The sequence below is a fragment of the Anomaloglossus baeobatrachus genome, chromosome 5 (genome assembly GCF_048569485.1).
Source record: "Anomaloglossus baeobatrachus isolate aAnoBae1 chromosome 5, aAnoBae1.hap1, whole genome shotgun sequence".
Classification (NCBI taxonomy): domain Eukaryota; kingdom Metazoa; phylum Chordata; class Amphibia; order Anura; family Aromobatidae; genus Anomaloglossus; species Anomaloglossus baeobatrachus.
The window spans coordinates 251,243,863-251,266,590 of NC_134357.1; the positions used below are offsets into that span (position 1 = coordinate 251,243,863).

General features: G+C 48.3%; 1 protein-coding gene across 2 annotated transcripts in view; it reads left to right on the forward strand.

The window, feature by feature from the left end:
• LOC142309909 (membrane-spanning 4-domains subfamily A member 4A-like) overlaps positions 1 to 22,728 on the forward strand; it is a 184,838-nt gene that overhangs the window by 28,059 nt on the left and 134,051 nt on the right. For both annotated transcript variants that reach the window (XM_075347370.1, XM_075347371.1), the window contains exon 2: positions 11,980 to 12,269. In XM_075347370.1, coding sequence (XP_075203485.1) covers positions 11,994 to 12,269 — 276 coding nt within the window. In that variant the 5' untranslated portion in view covers positions 11,980 to 11,993. The remainder of the gene's footprint in view (positions 1 to 11,979; positions 12,270 to 22,728) is intronic.

Genomic DNA, 22,728 nt, shown 5'->3' on the forward strand with positions numbered 1-22,728 from the left:
TGATACACAACATGTTTGGAGGTCAAAAGACACTGCATATTACCCACAAAACACCATACCAACAGTGACATTTGCAAGTAACAACATTATTCTATTGGGATATTTTTCAGCATACGGTACTGGCAAACTTCATGTCTAGTAGGAAAGATGAATACACAAATGTACTAAGACATTCTTGATAACATTTTGCTGCCATCTACCAGGCTGATGAAGATGAAAAGAGGGTGGACATTTCAGCAAGACAATGATCCCAAACATACAGTCATTCAAACTCTCAATTGGTTTCAAAGAAGTAAAATAAAGCTGCTAGAATGGCCCAGCCAATCACCTGACCTGAATCCAATAGAAAAATATGGAAGTAACTAAAGCTCAGAGTTCATAGAAGGAGCTCACTGAAACTTCAGGACTTGAAGAGTGTTGGTGTAGAAGAATGGGCTAACATCATACCTCAGCCATGCTTTCGATTATTTTCTCCATAAAGGAGGTGTCTTGAAACTGTTATCACCAACAAAGGCTTTTGCATGAAGTATGAAAATAAATTTAAGTAAGTGTGTTCAATAATTTTTTCTTGTTTCATTTTGTATTATTACACATCAGTAAATGTAAGGACATCTATAGTTTGAAATCTTTGCCTTTGTGGATTGGATAGGTTGTTATGTTACTGACATCTGGTGAGAAATTTATGTCAATAGATCCTTTAGATTATTATGTAACAAATTGATAATTATTTCACCTGCTGTATATCATTTTTTCTTGTGTTTTCCGTTTATAAAGAAAAAATTAGATTTCTCTGGAATAACACATCGGATCACAGATATTAAGTTATCATTTTATTTTGTGCATATGTTAAGTATGTGGTGCAGACAGTTCTGCGTTTCTTTGCAGGAAAAACGCTGCTTGAAATGCATTTTTGACATGTTTTTGATGCATTTTTTGACACAGATTTTTCCCTATTCAATAGTATGAGTGAAATCTGCAGCAAACACACCATAAGAATTGACAAACTGTAAATTTAAATCAGCAAAAAATCTGCAAGTCAAAAATAAGCAACATGTGCATAAGACTTTAGGATTCTCATTCACTTTGCTGTTAACAGGAAATCCTTCAGGTTTTGTGGCAAATCTCCAAAAAGAAAACGTGACACATCTGCAATGTGTAAACAGGCACGAAGGAGTTTTCCCGGTATCAGCTAAATTTTTACAGTTACCCTATTGAACTACAGATTGCCAAATACTGACAATGTGGAATAAGCACAATATCAGGATTCCCCTCTATTCAGGATTCCTCTCTATTCCCAGCTCAAGCATCAGATGGCCAAGCCTCATTCTTAATCTCTATAGGCTAACTTGTAAAAACTATTTCCTACTGGAAACCAGGAAGGAGGGAGATCAATGAATATGTTATTGAACTTCAACTACATTAGACACACATTTACACAGAAAAAAAATAAAGAAGAAAATTATATGAACATATACACTGCTGTAACTAAATAGAAGCATCATGCATATAAATGAACATAGGGTACTTAGTAAACACTATTTTTGATCAAAAAGCAGAAAGCCATCCCACCGCGACAAGGTGTACCCAATCCTGTTTCTCCAATATAAAATCCCCCAATAGGACATATAGTGAGCAGGATTAAGTACACCAAATTGGAAGAGGAACATGCAACAATGTCCCAGGAATCTTAAAGTCCTTCTGTGTGTTAGGGATCTGTATCCGGCCTTAGGTCTGTTCCTCTTCCAATGTGGTGTACATAATCCTGTGCACAATATGTCCTATTGGGGGGGTTTATTTTGGAGAAACAGGACAGAGACTAAGAGCATGGATGAGGGTTCACCGTCACACAATTACAGACAAAAACAACCATTTACCTGTGACCAAACACTTCTGTGCTTCAGGACACAACATAAACCACATGAAAGTTGTCATAAGAAAAGGCAACTTTAGATCACAGAGCCATCGCAGGGTCTGGAAATACAAATTCATTACAATGTTTGACTTTGTCTATGCAGGACTGAATCTGTTGGGAGATTTATGACCCACTACAAAATCTGAGGAGTCTGCTCCAGAGACAGTGAGGGTGTGACGCCCTGGACCCCAGGGGTCACAGTACAGTAACAACACCACACACACAACCTCCCCTGGTTAGGTACACCAGTCAAACAAAATCCTTGTTGCCTCCCTCCAGGCTTGATGTCCACACCAGGTGGGGCGGAGCCAGGCGGTTGACCCCACCCACCGAGGAGTTCACAGGCCTGGAGGCAGGAAAAAGCCAGTTAGTTGAAGTAGAAGTTGAAGTGGAGAGGTGGAAGTGAGAGGAGCAAAGACTGTGTGTGTCTGGGTCGGAGCCCAGGCACAATCAGCAAGGTCGGCAGACAGTGGTGGCCGTCTGCAGGAGTTGGTGGAGGTCAGCGGAACCGTAGGACTGGGGTCGGGCGGTGGCCCACCGGTACCGAACGGGGAGCAGATTGAAGCCAAGCACCAAGGCAGGGTACTCAGACCCCGACCAGGCTAGGAGCCGCCGTAAAGATCAAATTCTCTAATTGCGGTCTGGACCTCAGGGGTTCATTCCCAACCAAGTCCCGTCAAAAGGCAACAGCCCAACCCGTCCGGATAAGAGCCACCGCCAAGGGCCAGAGATCCAAGGGCCACCGCCTGCAAGAAAAACGGGCTCTCCCGACACGTACATGCCGGGGTGCGGACTACCCATGGGAAGCCATAGGAGTCAAACACACATACAGGTGCAGGAAACAACAGCCACCATTAACCCGTCCGGGGAGAGTGAGAACACCGCAGCCGGCTGCGGGTCCCGTCCATCCAGCCGTTTGGTTTACCAGAGACTCTGTCCTTCTGTGTCTGAGTGAGTACAACAGTGCCATCCGGCACCGCGCTGCACCGCAACGTTGCACCCGCGCCCACGCTGCCTCCCCGCATCAGCATCTGCACCTATACCTCCTCCCTGCTCCCCAACCGGGGCTCCGGGACCAACAGCCCCTACCCACGGAGGGGTCAACACCTTAGCTGCTTTTCGCCATCGCTCCTGGGATCCCCCGTCACCAGCAGCGGTGGTGCCCACCATCACCACAACCCGTGGGTGGCGTCACGACCGACATCCCACCACAAACCTCCCCTTTTTACTCGTGGGCGAGGAGGCGCTGCTCGAGCCCCGGGTCCGGCCCCGTGCTCGAGCCACTGAGGAGCAGAAGCACCGGACCCGAGCGCCAGCAAACCCCCAGGCGAGCGGCGTTCCCGACCCCTCCGCCCGCGACAACTGCACCAAGACTTTGATCTTACATGGCTATTGGGAAAATAAAAATTTCACACCACTAATTAAGGATTCACCAGCTTTGTATTCTCAGCTGGTAGTAAACCCTAAATTCATGGTGTCACGCCAAATTAGACATGGCCACCATGAATTTCTAGTAAACAGTAAAGAAGCACAAGACATAGACAATTTTTTATTAGAAATAAAACCAAAAAAATTTAGAGACTCCATCTTTATTATAAAAAAATCCTTAGTCCGATGTAATCCACAGGTAGAGAAATGTCAGCACTGCTTCATTGCTCTGTAAAGACAAGTATCTCTACAGAGCGAGAAGCAGGGTGAGCCATGTCAGCTTTGCTTCATCGCTCTGTAAAGACAAGCGTCTCTATAAAGAGAGAAGCAGGGAGAGTCATGTCAGCTCTGCTTCATCGCTCTGTACAGAGCGAGAAGCAGGCTCACACTGAGGGTATGATTCCACTTGAGTATTACTCGTGTGAGTCTTGCATTGCATCACCCTGCACGGCCTGACACTCTCCTGTCAGGAGTGCCTCAGCTGCATGGAAATAAATGCATCTGACCCGCTCCTGTTGGGAGAGTGTGCGCCGTGCCGGGTGATGCGATGCAAGACTCGCACAGTGACAGTCAAAGTTCAATCGAGTCCATGAGCTATGGACTCTGGTGAACCCTGACGTCACCACAAACATGGCCGAAAACAGCCGAAGACTGCCGAGTGACGAACAGTGCAATAAATACCCCCGGAAATTAACAGGACCTTCCATGATGTCATAGCCATGTGAACAGTCTGTAAGCCAATGTCTGTACAACATTCACACCAGACTGGTCACATGGTTATGACATCATGGAAGGTCCTTTAGTCAGTGGTGGTTACCTGGGGGCACAGCAATGATCGAAGCAGAAGCGGCAGGGAGACAGAGTCTGCAGGACGCATCGCGGGACCTGTAAGTATAATCATAATGTTTTTTAATAATGTGTTTGTTTTTTTTATAACCCATGGACCCGAACTAAACCTGAACTGTAACACAAGCTTCCCAGAAAAGCTCATGTTCAGGATCGTGTGCACGAACACTATGTGTTTGTACAGACCCTGAACTTTACGGTTCGGCTTCGTCCATTACTACTCTCTAAGCTCAGTGTTTGTTTATTTAAATGTTCATTTATTATACCGCCTCTGCTCTGTTTGTGTATATATTTGTATTTCTTCAGATATTTTGTTGCATATGACATGCACGAGTCTCACATCGGCATCACCTGGCACGGCTGCACACTCTCTGGGCACGAACGTCTCATCTGCATAGAAATACATGCAGCCGACCTGCACCTGCCAGGAGAGTGTGCGGCCGTGATGCGAGACTCACACGTGTCAGTGGAACTCAGGCCTTAGCCATTAAAGGTTATCAGAACTATAAGATTATACATTTGTTTCTCTCATTGAGAGCAAACAATCATTTTTCAACTGGCTAACACAGTACCAAAACCTTTTTTTTTTAAATCTAAAAATGAGGAGTTTATTGCTCAGCAGTTCCAATGATATTGACTCAGCAGGAAGGGTTGGCATCTGTGTTGCATGGCAATAGCGGCTCAATCAGTGAGCCATAGGCTGCATTGCCGAATGTAGAAGAATACTCTCTACTTAAATGTGACTGATATTCTTCATTATAGTCACAGTGTAATGGTACAAAGCACTACTTCTCAATGTCATGGTTTGCCTCCCCGTCCACATGGCTAGGGGGCGGAGCCTTCTCCCGGGCCTCACTTCCGGAGCCTGGATGCCTTAAAAGCTGATATTTCCAGTGAACCAGTGCCGGCTATAAGCTTAGCATTGCTTTGTCTGTGATTGTTGGTCCAGTGAGTGATATCCTGATCCGTCTGTTCCTGTGCCCCCATGCCCTTTTCTGTGTTCCGTCCCCTGGTCGTCCCTCCAGTCCTCTGTCCCCTCTCCTACCTCCCCACTCGGTTGCTTCCTCTGGTACTGACCTCGGCCTGACCTTGACTCCGCTTCTGCTCTTTTCTCCAGTTCTCCTTCTGCCCATACTGTGTTTAACCTGGCTCGCCTGACTATTCCTCGCACGCCCCGCAGCTCTGCTCCCCAGCTGTTCTGTGATGCAGTGTACGAGAACCCTGTGTATTTACTTCCTGATTCTCATTGCTCCGTTTTGTGTCTTCTGCTGCAGAGCTCCGACTCCCCCTGGTGGCAGCTTGACACTCAATATACCTTTGGATTTCTATATACCTGCATTCTACAGGGAAAATAAAGTCAGACAATTATTAGATTCTATTCCTATAAAATTACTAAAAAACAATGACTTTGTTAATGCAATAAAAATAAATAAATATCATAAACCAGCAAATAAATATTTGGTATTGCTGTAATTTTGTCAAGTTATTATGCAGATTAGTACATGGAGTAAAAAATAGAGTGGTTGTTTTTTTTCTCCATTAAACTCATAAAAATATATTACAAATGCAATTGTTTTTCTGTTGCTTTTAATCTGCACATTTTATGCAGGTGTCTACATCACACTGTAAATAATCTTTAATTTTGCTGTTTTGCTGCATTTATTTGATTCCTTTCCCCTTCTATTTGATGTGCTGTTGGGGCAGATTGAATCAGCATTTTTATTCTACAGAAAAGCTTTTATTCTGAACTTAAAGATGCAATTGTGTTTTTAATATGCATTTTTTTCAGACTCCTCATAGAAACATATAGAGGAAAAGTACACTAATAAACCGAAAGTTCAACAGCATCATTAGATGCGCAGGAGGATGGAGTTTTCAAGGAATCACATTGCCTGGACAGTTAAATGCATTAGATTTTCTGCACAAAAAACACAAACAAATTTGCACTACCTGTGAACACAGCCTTATAGTTGTGTTTGGCAAAATAGCCCTTAAAAAATTCAGCAAGACTGCATACAAATTAAAAAGTTATGGTTGCCACAGCTGTATATAAATGAAAACAAAAATTAATCCATAGGTCCCAACTGCATGTCTCCCAACTTTGTATAATTAACCAACAACCACCAATACATGGTATATTTACAGTATCTAAACACTTAGAATAAATGTGTAAAATATCTCAATAATAGAAAAATTCAACCCACCGTATAGGATAGGACTAAGGGGCAAATCGCACAATTAACTGAACAAGGAAGGAGGAAAAAACCGATCAAACGCCCATAATTTGCAATTATTTATTATTTTTATTTTTTATTTTCCAAATCATGACAACAAAACATGAAAAGGGTGAAGCAATTAGTGCAGGACAATATCGACCCCTAAGGTCTTGGACCCCTCCATATGAAAATCCAAAGATATCAAAATTAGTGACAGCACAGTATACATACATATATAATACATTAGATGTCACTATGTATTCATTATACTTTTCCTTATGTGCAACTAACAAATTCTGCTTGCCAAAAGAATATACACATATACATATGTATATACAATATAACTGATTATAGGAAAAGCAGAATTAGAACTTGCATAAATACAAGGAAAATCTGATAACAGATGTCAGCAGAAGGAACTCTGCAGACCACATCCCAGAACTATCAAATTGATGACAACTCAATTCACATATGGTCCACTAGGTGTCACTATATATTCATCATACCTTACCCCTATATGCAACTGACAACTCTGCTGCCAAAAATACATACATGCATGCATATGTGCAACATAGCTAATTATAGGCACAGCAGAGTTGCAACTTACATAGATGCAGGAGAATCCAATGAGGGATGTCAGCAGGAGGGACTCCGCAGACCACCCGACGGCCATTTCGGTAACACTAGGTTACCTTCGTCAGGGGGCGTAAAAAAATTCAGTAAGACTGCATACAGATTAAAAAGTTATGGTTGCCACAGCTGTATATAAATGAAAAAAAAAATTAATCCATAGGTCCCAACTGCATGTCTCCCAACTTTGGAAGAGCAGAAGAGGGAGAAATTATGCAGCTTGCGCAGTGCGCCACAGCAATTTTTGACCACACCCCTAGCTACACCCATTTTCCATTTCTTTCTACCGTGGAAGGAGGAAATGTCAGGCGGTGGCGACAATGAGGAGAAGCAGTTAACAAGTTAGAGAAGGAGAAGATAACTATTTTACTTACTGTGTGCATCGATATTACGACCGTGCTCCCAAAGAAGAGGTGCTACTCAGCTGGTGAGAGGAAATTGGTACAAAAGCCCTAACTACCAGGAGAGTGGGACAGGGCACTCAAATTGCAACAGTCCTGCTGAATTCAGGATGGTTGGGAGTTATGCCTAACTCTCCCATATACAACTGGACAGTCCCTCTTTAAGTCTATCCTCCACTGCCTCGTGTTGTCTGCTGAATGTTCTCCTCTGCCACCATGCACCCTCAGACATTTCCTCCTGTCATGGCAGAAAGACATGGTAAATAGGTGTGGGAAAAGGGAATTTGACAGCTACTCTCTGCTACTTCATCTGAGAACAGCATGATGTAGACCAAGAGGCTCTGAATCCAATGATTTATCACTTAATTTACTGGGTGCAGTAGTTCTGACACAATCAGAGTTTTTAATTTGGCCATGCAGCAGACCTGAAAAAACGACCTTCACCCACATCAGGCTTTCACTGTACAATGTTTATACATAGTGAGCTGCTAATCAGAAATAAGGGAGGACTTGGACCACATAACAGGAGCCAGCTAGCCACAGCACAGATAACGTCCAGGTGACAATACATTCAGTGTAGGTAAACAGCAGCACAAGAGCTTGATATGTGACACATGGTTGAATTCTGTGTTTTAACTCTCAAAACCCTGCTGACAGACTCCTTTTGAGGTGGTGTACAAAAATGTTGCTGTAGCACTTGCCCCTTTTTCTGTTATGTGAAAGTTGTGAGGTAGTGATAACTGTTCAGCTTCTACCGTGTACTGGGAAGTGACCATTTCTAATAAAGTTAGAGGCAGATAATACAGGATCACACCATAGACAAAGGGTGATGGGACAAACTGAACAGTGAGTATGTGTACCGCCCCGCTCTCAGCAGCCGAGCTGTTCGGATCCGGACCTTCTGTGGGTGGCTCGAGGGTCTCCGGACCCGGGGGTCTCACGGTCACTTCAATCAAAAAGGGGGTTATAGTGGTGGATGTAGGACATATATGTACAGGCTGAGCCGTGTTAAGTTCGTGACGCCACCCACGGTGTGTGGTGAGGTTGGACACCACCGCTGCAGTTACGGGGGCACCCGGGGGAGATGTCGTGCAGCAAGTTGTTAACCCCTCCGTGGGCAGGGATAGTGGCCCCGGGACCCATTGGGCTTTTGGTGCAGGGAGATGGGCAACCGCAGGGTGCTGGTGTACTCACTATTGAAGGAAACACACGAGTCTCTGGTAAACTAAGGTGATGGTGGTCGGTGCCCGCAGCCGGCTGTGTTCTGGTCCCCCACCCGACTGGTGGTCTCTGTCTTTCTCCTGCACCTTTTTAGAATGGTGGACTGCCTGTGCTTGCAACTTCAGGAGTCTGCTTCCGGCTGGATGTGGCCTAAGGAACCCTTGCCCGCAGACGCTGGCCCGTGGGATCTCTGAGCCCTGGCGGTGGCCTTTTATCCCCCTCGGTGGGCTGTTGTCTTCTAATAGGGACTTTGGGTGGGACAGGACCTCTAGTCCTGGCCTCAATCGGTTAATTAACCAGTTCCAGTAGCTTCTGGACTTGGCTTCAGGGTCCGAGTACCCCCCTGTGTGCTCCAGTTTACGAGTTGGTTCCCCGGGTCGGTACCAGCAGGCCACTACCCTGTCCCGGTCCACCTCGGTTCCACAGAGCCATCTTCCCGACTCCTGCAGACAGAGTCTGCCTCCTAGTCAGTGGCACCAGGGCTCCTTTCAGGCCTGACACACAGGCCTGACCTCCACTACTGCACTCTGAAACTGAACAGACTGTTTTCCCACCCTGAGCTGTCTAGACTCCTTGGTGGGCATCTTCCAACCCCCTGGTTCTGCCCCCTGGTGTGTCTACCCAGCCCCAAGGGGGGGTGACTAGGGTTTTAAAGGTTGGCTGATGTCACCTGTGAGGGAAGGTGTTGTGTAGGGGCCTATTTTTGACTACCTGGCCCGGCCTGGGTATCACACTCCCCCTTGGTTAAACACAGACCGTCCGCGGGCTGTCCGACCACCACCAGTTTATTTTGTAACTGCAAAAAGGGGATAAAAAGGGATAACATATTTACAAGCATAATAACATATGGATACTTTGGTTTCTTCCCTTAATGGGAGGCATTTTACTTTAACGTTGCATAAATCATTTTTATTAACCGGGACGGGACCATGTTTTTTTCTCCTTAGCCCACCCAAACAAACCTCGCCCTGATGCTGCCTCTAAAAACCAGGTCAGCACCCCTTTTCCCCAGTCCAGGAAACGGGTTCGAGTCTGGGTGGTGCCCACATGGGCCGGGTAATAAGTTCCTTACCCGGCAGTCTCTCTCAGGGGCCCAACGTCCAGGGGACCCCGACCCGGAGGGTAGTCACCGGTTACCATGGTGACGGGACCTTGGCCTACTCTGCCGCAGGTCCTTCCTCCAACCAGCCTCTCCGGAGACTGCGGCATGATGAAAAGGGTGGCCTGGGGCTATTTACAAGACCCACTAGTTTATGGGTTGACCTGCAAGTTCTCAGCCGTGTCTCTTTATAAGTAAATTTAAACGGGAAACATCAAAGGGTCCCAATGGGGAACTTAACTGTGGGTAGCTGGGAACCACTACCTCTTTAATACTCTAAATCTGGTGAGAATCTCGGTTAATTGGCATTCATTCATACATCTATTTACACGATCAACATGCAACAGCCATAGATTGTGGTCTCCCTGTATCTGAGTGGGGGCTGACCGAAGTAAGGGTGTGTGGACCTTCTGGGCCCAATACTCTCGTGTGGGGCTAGTGGAGGAGAGGGGACGACAAGTAACTCTTCTCAAGTGTCAGGTATGGCGGGCAGAGACCGGCGGGGGCGTGGTGTAGGTGCATCCCTGGGCGCTCGTTCTGGTGGCTCGCTGACGGACCTCTCTGGCTATATCTCTTCCACGGGTTGTGGGAACATTATAACAGGAACAATCACCGCACCATTCTGCATAGACCAATCAGCCGGAAAATCACCCATCACTGTGTGGATCACCTCTTTCTTCTTTTCCATGCTCGGTGTAGGAGTGGGAGCTTCTTCTACCAACTTCAGGGGCTCTGGGCACTTCTTCAGGTGGTCCCTGGAAACAGTGGCCGTGGTCTTCCCCTGGTCACGACTGATCATGGATGACATAGGGGGTCCTTTCTCACTGATCATCGACTTGTGCGTCCTCCTTTTGCTCTTCAGCACCACATCTCCGGGTCCAAAAGGGGCAGCCTGAGCCTGTTTGTTGAAGCATTGCTCTTGTCTCTCCCAGCTCTGGTGCAGGTTCCTTTCCACATACTCCTGGATCTGCCGGTACTGTTTCTGTCGCTTGATGTCCCACTGGGCAGTTGGGGGAAGATTTTCAAGTACCTCGACGTCCAGTTCTAGAGCCACCGGCAACCTTCCAGGCCGGGCTTTCATTAGGTACGCAGGTGTGCACTTAGTGGAGCTGCAGGGAATTTTATTGTACATGTCCACCAAGTCGGGCAGCTTCTCGGGCCACAAGTTCCGTTCCTCCAGGGGCAGGGTCTTGGGGAGGTTAAGAACCAGGTAGTTCATTTTCTCACACATCCCGTTAGTCTGGACATGGTAGGCCGTGGTCCGGATCTTCTTGCACCCGTACAGGTTGCAGAACTCCTGATACACCTTTGCCTCGAAGGCCAGGCCCTGGTCCGTGAGCACCTTCTCCGGGTAGCCATGAGGCCGGCAGAAGTATGCCTGAAAGACTCTGGCTGCAGTGCGGCCTGTTAAATCCTTGAAGGGGACCACCACCATGAATCTTGAGTAGTGGTCTACGATGGTCAGGGCATATGTATATCCATTTCAGCTAGGCGTGAGCTTGACATGGTCCAGAGCGACCAACTCCAACGGCTGGCGGGTGACAATCGGCTGCAGCGGGGCCTTCTGACTGGTTTCATCCCGTCTTCTCAGTGTACAGGGTCCACACTCCCTGCTCCAGGCCTCTACGGATTCTCGCATCCCACTCTAGTAGAAGCGCTTTTTCAGCAGCATCTCTAACATCTTCCAGCCGAAGTGTCCGGCTCTGTCATGGTAAGCCTGCAGGACCTTGGGTACGAACGCCTATGGCACCACCAGCTGGCGGACAGTCTAGACTCCTCGGTGGGCGTCTTCCAACCACCTGGTTCCGCCCCCTGGTGTGTCTACCTAGCCCCAAGGGGGGGTGACTAGGGTTTTAAAGGTTGGCTGATGTCAACTGTGAGGGAAGGTGTTGTGTAGGGGCCTATTTGTGACTACCTGGCCCGGTCAGGGCGTCACATATGCTCACTACACTAGGTTGTATAGGAGCAGAGTTTACCCATGCCCAGAAGACTTCTCTAAAGAAAATCTCCACAGTTGCTTTTGCAAAAATCCATACTAAAGATGGCCACCCACAAATCATTTACATAAAATATAATAAGTCCATAAAAAAGTACAATAACATTTTGTGTGTATTTTTAAATTGTAAATGTCATATATTCATTTTAAGAGGTTTTAACATGATAATTACCAGCAGCTAAGTTATAACATATATCATTACTAAGTTCACTTTACATTTTTACTTTTAGTGCCAGCAACAACAATGTCTGCAACAAACAATGAAAATGTTCCTCATACATATGAGACCATACAGAACCAAGCTTCCCCGGGTATCCCTGGCTGGAATACATCAGTTCCAACACTTCAGCAAAATGTCTATCCACCAGTCCATGCATATAGTGCCTCCCCTTCTGCACAGGTGTGGGCAGCTCCCAATGTGGCCCCGCAATGGACTGTGGCCAATGTAATGGCACCAAATTCACATCCTTCATCTCCTTTTTACCTAACATTTCTGAAAGGCAAACCAAAAGCCTTGGGGGTAAGTAACCAATAAATAGTGAACACCTATTGTATATTTATACTATTTAGATTTTAATTTGTCATGTTATTTAAAAGGGTTTTCCAAGTCAATAAAGATTGAAAAAACTCATCTAGAAGTTTTGAATACTCATCGGATGATGCATCCATAGAATAATAATAATAATAATAATTATACATAAGAGGGTCTGCTGATAAGTCTTTGGCTTTACCCAGAAAGAAACGAGATAGGATGATGAAACAATTACATTTATTCCACATACTCTCCACTGATGTTATCATACTTCTTACGTTTTTCAAGTTCTGTAAGCCTAGCAAAAAAAAGGATTTTGGTTGTGCCTCAAACCAAGCATCCATAGCAGCCATGGCATCAGAAATGGTGTGAAATTTGGTACCCTTGAGGTGTCTGTTCAAATTTGGAAACAGATAATAGTCAGAGGGAGCTAGATCTAGTGAATAAGGTGGGTGGTCAACCAGCTGGAAGCCCAGCTCTGACAGTTTTGCCATGGTCGCTTATACAGTGTGAGCGGAAGTGTTGTCTTGCAGGAACAAGATTCCTTTGGACAGCTTGCCACGCCTTTTGGCCTTCAGAGCCAATTGGTCCAAAAGTTTTATGTAATATCTTGCATTGATGGTGGAACCTTTTGAAGGTAGTCCACTAGCAGCACGCCCTCCTTATCCCAGAACACAGACGCCATCATCTTAGTGGCTGATTTTTGCACCCTGAACTTCTTGGACGAGAAGAACCACTGTCCCTCCACTCTTTTGACTGCTCTGTGTTTTCAGGATCATACAAATAAATCCAGGTCTCAGCCATAGTGACAAGTCGATCCAGGAAGTTCTTTTCTGTCTGGAAAAGCTGACCAATGGCCCGGGAAGTTTTCACTCGTATGCTTCAAACGGAAGAAGGAGGATCGCAAGGATTCCAGTGGCTCCTGTGAAGCTTTAGTGAACTCCATGCCCAAGAGAGTTAAGACAGCGCTTGAAAATAATGGTGGCCACAAAAAATATTGACACTTTGGGCACAATTTTTCAATTTTCACTTAGAGGTGTGCTCACTTTTCTTGCCAGCAGTATAATGACCCAAAAGGAGCCATTACAAAAGTTTCTGCATTCATAGGAGTCTGTAGAATGGTTTAATGTATTGCCTGGTGTCATTCTAGCAAATGTACTGTAAGTTGTTGCTCTGTAATACCATTGGAGACCAGCAGGTGGTGGTATGTGTTCACAAGGAACTCTATTCCCTGGTCATTATGGTAACCAGGGAGAGCTGACAGTTGGCAGTGGAAAAAAACAGGGCTGGAGGTGATGAGCGGGGTGACAAGGGCTGCTAATATCCTGTAACTTGCCAGTTTTTTTTTGGAGCCCATCATAGTAGGGCCCATTAACAGTTATATATTTTCTATATCAGAGCACTAGTCCAGTTATCAAACAACTAAAAGCCTGTGTGTATGTGTGGCACCCCTGAAGCTATCATCACCACAGAGATACTGCACCTCAGCCAGAGGTGTGGTGCCCCATCCTGGGTAAGAAAGAGGCCATCTACCTGGGCTGGCTCCAGGTTTTTGTGGGTGCCGGGCGAAAGAGTCTCAGTGGGCCCCATCCAAACGTAGACACCCACATACACAGATACATACAAATATACAAATACAGGCATACATATACATACATATTTAAAGACAAATTCACAAAAAATACATACAGACAGACATAAACCTATACAGTCATATACACTGACATACATAGATACACATCTTGGAAAATCTCCAATTCTGAAGACAGTCCTCACCAATCACACATTAACTGCTAGTCGTCATTTTGCCAGCCCGAAAAAAGCTGAATGCACCGTTTTTTGGGTTATCAAAATGACGAGCCTCAGAATCGTCAGCCATATGCGTATATCTAATATATAAAGCTGAGTGAATGTGTGTCTGTGTGTGTATTATGTATGTCTATGTGTGTATGTGTGTGTATGTGTGTGTCTGTGTGTATATGTGTATGTCTGTGTGTGTATGTGTCTATATGTGTCTATGTGTGTCTATGTGTGTGTGTGTCTATGTGTGTCTGTGTGTATGTGTGTGTCTATGTGTGTATATGTGTGTGTGTGTCTGTGTGTGTGTTTATGTGTGTATATGTGTGTGTGTCTGTGTATGTCTCTATGTGTGTGTGTATGTGTCTTTGTGTGTTTGTGTGTGTGTGTGTGTGTGTGTGTGTGTGTCCGCTAAAGGAATCCGTATCGTCTCATTTACAATCACGATAATTTGTACAGTAGCCTCATGTGACTCAGGGAACGTCATAGACTATGTTTTGAGAGGAAAATTTAACCCCGCACTTTACAGTTATTCGCCAAAAACCTCCTTACATTAAAGTCAATGGAGCTGTGAGCTGCAGGTTATTAATAGGAGCTGTGATTGGTTGCTATAGGCAACAAAGGACATTCTTAGTGTAAGAAGCTTATGTGTGAGGTAATATGATATCAGTGGAGAGACAGAGAGACAGGGAATGAGACAGACAGGGAATGAGAAAGAGAGAGAGAGGAAATGAGAGGAGAGAGAGACAGGGAATGAGAGAGAGAGAAAGAGAGAGACAGGGAATGAGGGACACAGGGAGTGCGGGAGACATGGAATGAGGGAGACAGGGAGATAGGGAATGAGGGAGACAGGGAATGAGAGAGAGACAGGGAATGAGGGAGACAAGGAATGAGGGAGACAGGGAATGAGAGAGACAGAGAATGAGAGGGAGACAGCGAATGAGGGAGACAGCGAACGAGGGAGATAGCGAATGAGGGACACAGGGAATGAGGGAGACAGGGAATGAGGAAGACAGGGAGACAGGGAATTAAGAGACAAGGAATGAGAGAGACAGGGAATGAGACAGACAGGGAGACAGGGAATGAGAGAGAGAGAGAGACAGGGAATGAGAGAGAGACAGGAAATGAGAGAGTGAGACAGACAGGGAGTGAGACAGACAGGGAATGAGAGGGACAGGGAGACAGGGAATGAGAGAGAGACAGGGAATGAGAGAGATTGAGAGAGAGACAGGGAATGAGAGAGAGACAGGGAATGAGAGAGAGAGACAGGGAATGAGAGGGACAGACAGGGAATGAGGGAGAGACAGGGAATGAGGGAGAGACAGGGAATGAGGGAGAGACAGGGAATGAGAGAGAGACAGGGAATGAGAAAGACAGGGAATGAGGGAGACAGGGAATGAGGGAGACAGGGAATGAGGTAGACAGGGAATGAGGCAGACAGGGAATGAGGCAGACAGGAAATGAGGCAGACAGGGAATGAGGGAGACAGGGAATGAGGGAGACAGGGAATGAGGGAGACAGGGAATGAGACTGACAGGGAGACAGGAGTGAGAGAGAGACAGGGAATGAGAGAGAGACAGGGAATGAGAGAGTGAGAGTGAGAGAGACAGGGAATGAGACAGACAGGGAATGAGAGGGACAGGGAGATAGGGAATGAGAGAGAGACAGGGAATGAGAGACAGAGAGAGAGTGAGAGACAGGGAATTAGAGAGGCAGGGAATGAGAGAGACAAACAGGGAATGAAACAGACAGGGAATTAGGGAGACAGAGAATTAGGGAAACAGGGAATTAGGGAGACAGGGAATTAGGGAGACAGAGAATGAGGGAGATAGGGAATGAGAAAGACAGGGAATATGGAGAGACAGGGAATGAGAGAGAGTGAGAGAGACAGAGAATGAGACAGACACGGAATAAGGGAGACAGGGAATAAGGGAGACAGGGAATGAGGGAGACAGGGAATGAGGGAGATAGGGAGTGAGGGAGACAGGGAATGAGAGAGATAGGGAATCAGAGAGACAGGGAATCAGAGAGACAGGGAATCAGAGAGACAGGGAATCAGAGAGACAGGGAATGAGGGAGACAAGGAATGTGTAACGCCTGCCTGGATCCACAGACTCAGACAGGCTGTAATGGACAGGCTAGAGAGAAGCCACTCGCCAAGCAGGACCCCAAGAAACCCTGAAACCCTTTAACACCTATACAGGGATTTGGAATTACACAGGGCCCTGGAGATCACAACCTGTGGAAGGCTGCAGTCTGACAAAGTAGTCGCCAGGCAGGGTCAAACCAGGAATTGCGGAACAGGGACAGAATCGGCAGGCAAAGACGTAATTAGAAACAAGCAGAGGTCAAAACCGGATCGGGCAGTGAGGTACAAAACAGCAGGCAGGAGGGTAGTCAGGAAACAAGCGGTAATCAGCACACAAAATCACAGGACGAACCAGGAGCCAGAATTCTCAGAACTATCTCTGGCAGAGGTCAGCAGACAGGAGGGGAATTAAAAAGGGTGTGGTGTCTTCCCATAGGCTGTAGCTGAATGATGGTACTTCAGCTGGGAGATACCCGCCACCTACAGTCAGCCAGTGGCACTGCAGATCCCCAGGAAACCCAGACCAGTGGATGAACGGAGCCTACACCCACCGGCGCCGCTGGCATCGACTGCTCTCCCATCACCAGCACCATCCACGGCAGGAATACGGCGTCGCCTGGCGATCGGAGCACAAGTCGATGGAGCGGACTCCGGTGGCGACATAACAGAATGAGAGAGAGACAGGGAATGAGAGAGACAGGGAAACAGAGAATGAGAGAGACAGACTACATGCACAGTTACACGCACTATACATTACCTCATCTTGCAGTTCCTGATCGTTGGAGAGCAGGAGAGAAGTCACTAGGAGCTGCACAGGGGCTGCAGAAGCTAAATAGCAGGACCTGCCAGTTCTCCAGTCATGTGATCAGGCAAGGCCCTTCAGGTTCTGGTCAGTACATTTCCTTTCCTGCTCTGCCGATCACATAGATCAGTGCAGGAAGAGAGAGGGCAGCTCTCTGTGAGTGACCTGGGCCCCCTCATTGCCCTGATGGTGGCCCCGACCCCTGGGGCCCAGTGAGCTGAGAGATGAAAGGGGAGGGGCCTGGGCTGTCAGCGGCCCCATCCCCTCCTGGCTTCTGCTCCTGAGTGCGGCTGCCAGCCCAAGCACTGCAGTTGCCAAAACTCAGCCTGGGGCCTGCAGGACTGAAGACGGCGAGAGGCCCCCCCCAGCTGTCCAGGGCCACAGCATTTGCCCGTGTTTGCCAAGTGCTGACGCCAGCCCTGCATCAAAAGCCTGCAGACACCCAATTATTAGCTCACACATTAGATTAGAGCCGGGGCAGGTCCCATTAATGCTTAGCGCCCAGTAGTCTGATTATGGCACTTAAACCCCGTGCACTGTCTCTAGAACCACCCAGGGGGTGGAGCTTGGTGGGTAAGCTGTCTGAGGTAAAATGGACGGAGCTAAGTTTGAAAGTTGACAGTTGACCATCAGGAGCGGGGAGGAGACCGAGTAGGGGTCCGGACCCTGGGGAGTCTTCCTCAACCCTGGTGATCTTAGAAAGAGAATCCTAGAGAATTAGGGGAGGGGTGTCAGACTCCCCTAAAGTTTTGTTCCACAAGCAACATCTCCCGGTGGAGGGATTTGGTCGCAAATGGGGTCCCGGTCCCTAGGCTAGGAAGAAACTTCAGGACTTTCTTGCTGGAGTAGTAGTAGTCTTTTGGCCTGAGCAATATACAGCTGCAATTCCATCTTGCTGTAAGTAATGATACTTTCTAGTAATACCGGAGGCCAGGCTGGCTGTAAGCACCTTTGGGCTACAAACAGCACACAAATCCGCTGGAAGGGGGTCACAGAAGATCAGGGGCCAAACAGGCAGAATTCCCTTTGAGGGTCCGCGACCCCTGGCTCATGGCACTGTGTGTGTAAGCTCAGGAGCGGCAGGAGAGAGTCACCATAGATGAGACTGTGGCGCCCTGGCCTAGCCAGGTCATCACAGGTAAAACTCAAACACCCCCACCCCCACTAGACAGTAACATTAGCCAAACACAAAACCCTTGTTGCCTCCCTCCAGGGTCTGATGTCCACACCAGGTGGGGCGGAGCCAAGTGGTTGGCCCCACCCACCGAGGAGTTCACAGGCCTGGAGGCGGAAAAAGTGTCAGTTAGAGTTTGGAGTTTGAAGTGTGAGGAGTGAACACTTGGGTGTCTGGGTTTGTGGCCCAGGCACTGACAGCAAGGTTGGCAGACGGTGGTGGCCGTCTGCAGGAGTGGTGAAGCAACGTGGAACCGTAGGACCGGGGTCGGGCGTTGGCCCGCCGGTACTGACCGGGGAGCGAAGTGAAGCCAGCACACACAGGCAGGGCCATCGGACCCTGACCAGGCTTGGAGCCGCCGACAACAGTCAAATCCGAGTGTCACCGGAACCCCAGGGGTTTCCTAACAGCCAAAGACCCGATAGAAGGCAACCTGCGGACAAACGGGCTCCTCCGGCATCCATACACCGGGGAGCGGACTACCATTGGGGATCCATCGTAGTCAAACAAGTACATCAAGGTGCAGGGAAAGACAGCTGCCATCACCTGTCCGGGGAGAGACACTGCAGCCGGCTGCGGGACCCGTCCATCCAGCCGTTTGGTTTACCGAGGACTTTGTGCATCTCTTGCTGAGTGAGTACACCCGTGCCATCCGGCACCGCGCCGCACTGTCCCTGCAACCCTGCACCTCACCAACCCTGCCTCCCCTTCACACCACCAGGCCCCGGGACCACCGACACCTACCCATGGAGGGGGAAAACAACATCCCAGCTGCTCCCTACCATCGCTCCCGGGATCCCCGTCAACAGCAGCGGTGGTGCCCATCTTCACCACAACCCGTGGGTGGCGTCACGGACTAAATCCCCCAAACCAACCACCCTTTTCACTCACGGGCGAGGAGCGCCGCTCGAGTCCCCGGATCCAGCCCACTGCTCGAGCCACCGAGCAACAGCAGCCGCAGCAGCGCCGGACCCAAGCGTTAGCGAGCGCGCGGCATCGGCGTCCTCCCCGCCCGCGACAAGACAACCAGGAAAGGCAAACAAAGGAGAACCGGTACTGGCCTCAGATTTACTCGGGTTCAACGGATGCCCATCACTGGGGATCCCAACATATCGTGGTGGACTAATCTGGCTGTTAACTGACAACCAGTACAGTGAGTAAAAGACTGTTATTGCAAAGCTATGGTGGCGTCCCCATTCCTCCTGCGTCACAGCCTGCCCTCATAGACTTTTTATATTTCCAACGGTCGCCCCGGGGTCCGCTCCACCTGTGGGAAGCAAGATTACCTCAGCTGTGCCATCATCACCTGTCCCGGGAAACACGCAGCGCAGTGGCAGCCCACATAGCCGCAAAACCACAGGAAGCGTCACGAACTTTAAAAATCTCTTAAAATACATCTCCCATCAACATCCCCTTTATTATTTAAAAGATACTGCCAGGGTCACGGAGCCGGACCCCGCCACCGCTGAGGCCCCCGGCCCTCGAGTTGGGCATGTCATATATGTCCCCATCCTGACATATATGTCTCCATCATGGGTCCCATCTTGGTATATATGATCCCCATCCTGAGTCCATCCTGGTATATATGTCGTTATCCTTGGCCCCTTCCGAGTATTTATGTGCTGCCCCCGTGGAAGCAGCCGAGCTGCTCGGATCCGGGTTCGCTGTGGCTCGAGGGTCTCCGGACCTGGGGGTCGTGCAGCCACTCAAATGTAAGGGGGGTATTTACAGGGGAGTTGATATGTAGTTCGTGACACCACCCGTGGTGTACGGTAAATTGGGGAGTACCGCCGCTGCCACTGGGAGTACCCAGGGTGTTGGAGTGAGGCAGCAAGGTGTTGTAACCCTCCTTGGGTAGGGGGATGCCCCAGGACTCGGTAAGGGGTGCCGTGGGATGCAGGGGTCACTCTCGTACTCACCTAGTTCATAAGCAGACACTGACAACCGGGTAAACCAAGTCTCTGGGTACCACTGCAGCCCCGTCATGCCTTCGGTCCTAGACCGGCGATAGTGCTAGGCTGCTGGCTGTCCTCCTCGACAGGTCCCAGCACCTCGCCACAGTCCCCTACGACCGGGGGTCCGACTCCTCTAGGCCCAGACCACCGTCTGCAACCTAGACAGTTCCTTCAGGAGTCACCGCTCCCGACTTCCTCTGAGCTCCTCACAGCTCGAGGGCTTCTTCCCAACCTCTCTCCTTCAACTCTCAGACTCGACTCTCTACACTCCTCACTTCCCCTCCCTGACCCTCCAGGTGGGCAATTCTATTCCACTCAAGCCATCCACTGGTGTGTCTGGTAGGTGTGGTGCAGGGTGTATCTAGGATTTGATTTTCTATTGGAGGCAACACCATATACTTAGAGACCCAGAACCAAGTGGGAGGCGGAATACTGCACAGAAGGGCAGCTTGTGCAGTACCCTGTGACAACCTGATAGTCCAGGGGCGTCACATATACAGTCACTATTCTGTCTCTAAAGCATAAAAAAAAACCTCTACTCACCTCCCTCTGCTGTCACATTGCAAATCATCTTCTGTAGCCAGCACACAGTGGCTGGCAACTGACATAGGAGTGCATGCCATGGCACGTGACGTCACTGTCATAGGGCCCCAGTCACAGTATCGCCAACGTCGAGCTGCCCGCCAGCAGTTTGTGATGCATTGCAGGGACCTGAAAAGTTTATGTGCTGCACTGCATTTCAGCTGGATGTGTGCCCTCAGGCTAACATCCAGCTGACGCACTAGGTGGGGCTACCCAGCTGCGAGACTCTGTACTCCCAGGATGTGTTGTTGTCACGACCTCTGAGACCACAATCATTACGCTAGCGAGCTTACCCGCCCCCGTCATTTGTGCGTCATGGGCAAATCGCTGCCCGTGGCACACAATATCGTTAGGAGCCGTCACACGGACTTGCCTGCCTAGCGACGTCGCTGTGGCCGGCGAACCGCCTTTTTTCTAAGGGGGCGTTTTGTGCGGCGTCACAGTGGCATCACTAAGCGGCCGCGCAATAGAAGTGGAGGGGCGGAGATGAGTGTCCGTAACATCCCGCCAACCTCCTTCCTTGCTCATTGCCGGCGGCCACAGGTAAGCTGTAGTTCGTCGTTTCCGGGGTGGCACACATAGCGATGAGTGCTGCCTCGGGAGCGACGAACAACCTGCGTCCTCAACAATCAACGTTTTTTTAAAAATGAGCGATGTGTCAATGATGGACGATTTGGTGAGTATTTACCACCGTTATCGGCTGCTCGTTGGTGTCACACGCAACGACGTCGCTAACGATGCTGGATGTGCATCACGGAATCCGTGTCCCTGGCAATATATATCGTTAGATATATCGTTGCGTGTAACGGGGCCTTTAGCTTGTTTGTTCTGGCTCGGCAACCCTGAGCCCTTTCCCCAAAAGTCGGCGATCTTCTCTATTGTTTGTTTTTTCCCCCGAACACTGTCTCCATTTCCAAAAATGCTTTTGTAATAACATTTTCTGCTTTTGTATAGGATGGTGGTGCTGTCTGATGAATGGGGGATGTATAAAATCAGTGGAGGAGGTGGGGATTTGGGAGAAGCCTATTTTTTCGTACTTAATTTCCAGATGTTCCTGCACCAAATCACGGTCAGCAAACATAATAATAATAATAATAATCTTTATTTCTATAGCGCCAACATATTCCGCAGCGCTTTACAATTCAGGAGGATTATATACAAACAAGTAACAGTTATAGAAAATACAATATTTAGAGGGAAAAAAAGACAACCCTGCTCGTTAGAGCTTACAATCTACAATGAGATGTGGGAGGGGGGCAAGGTACAAGTGCTTATTTACAATGACAATCCACCCATCTAAAGGAAATGGGGCATAGATAATGGCTTTCTGGATCAATTGGCCTGAACCTTGAGATGCATTTGGGTGGCATGGAGTTTGACGTGGGGTTATGTTGTGAGAAGTTGTAGAGGGACTGTGTGAATTGGATTTGATTAGGGAGTGTGATAGGCTGACCTAAAAAGATGCATTTTTAGGGAGCGTCTGAAGCCGAGTAAGTTATGATTCGTCCTAACTTCTTGGGTAGAGCGTTACAGAGGATTGGTGCAGCTCGGAAGAAGTCTTGGATCCGGGAGTGGGAGGTTCGAATTAGTGTGGATGTTAGTCGAAAGTCATTTGCAGAGCGTAGAGAACGGGTGGGGTGAAAGACAGAGAGGAGGGTGGAGATGTAGGGGGGTGCCGCACTGTGGAGAGCTTTGTGGGTGAGAACAACAAGTTTGAATTGGATCCTGTAATATATGGGCAGCCAGTGCAATGACTGGCAAAGAGCAGAGGCATCTGAGTAGCGGTTAGCCAGATAGGTGACCCTGACTGCTGCATTAAGGATGGACTGTAGAGGAGAGAGTCTAAATAGGGGGAGACCAATTAATAGAGAGTTACAGTAGTCAAGGAGGGAGTGGATCAGGGCCATGGTGAGGGTTTTTGTCGTTTCCATTGTGAGAAAGGGGTGGATTCTAGAGAAAGATCAGTGTCAAGTATAACACCCAGACAGCAGGCTTGTTGCCTAGGACTTATTGTTGTGCCACACACAGAGAGGCAGATGTCAGGTTTA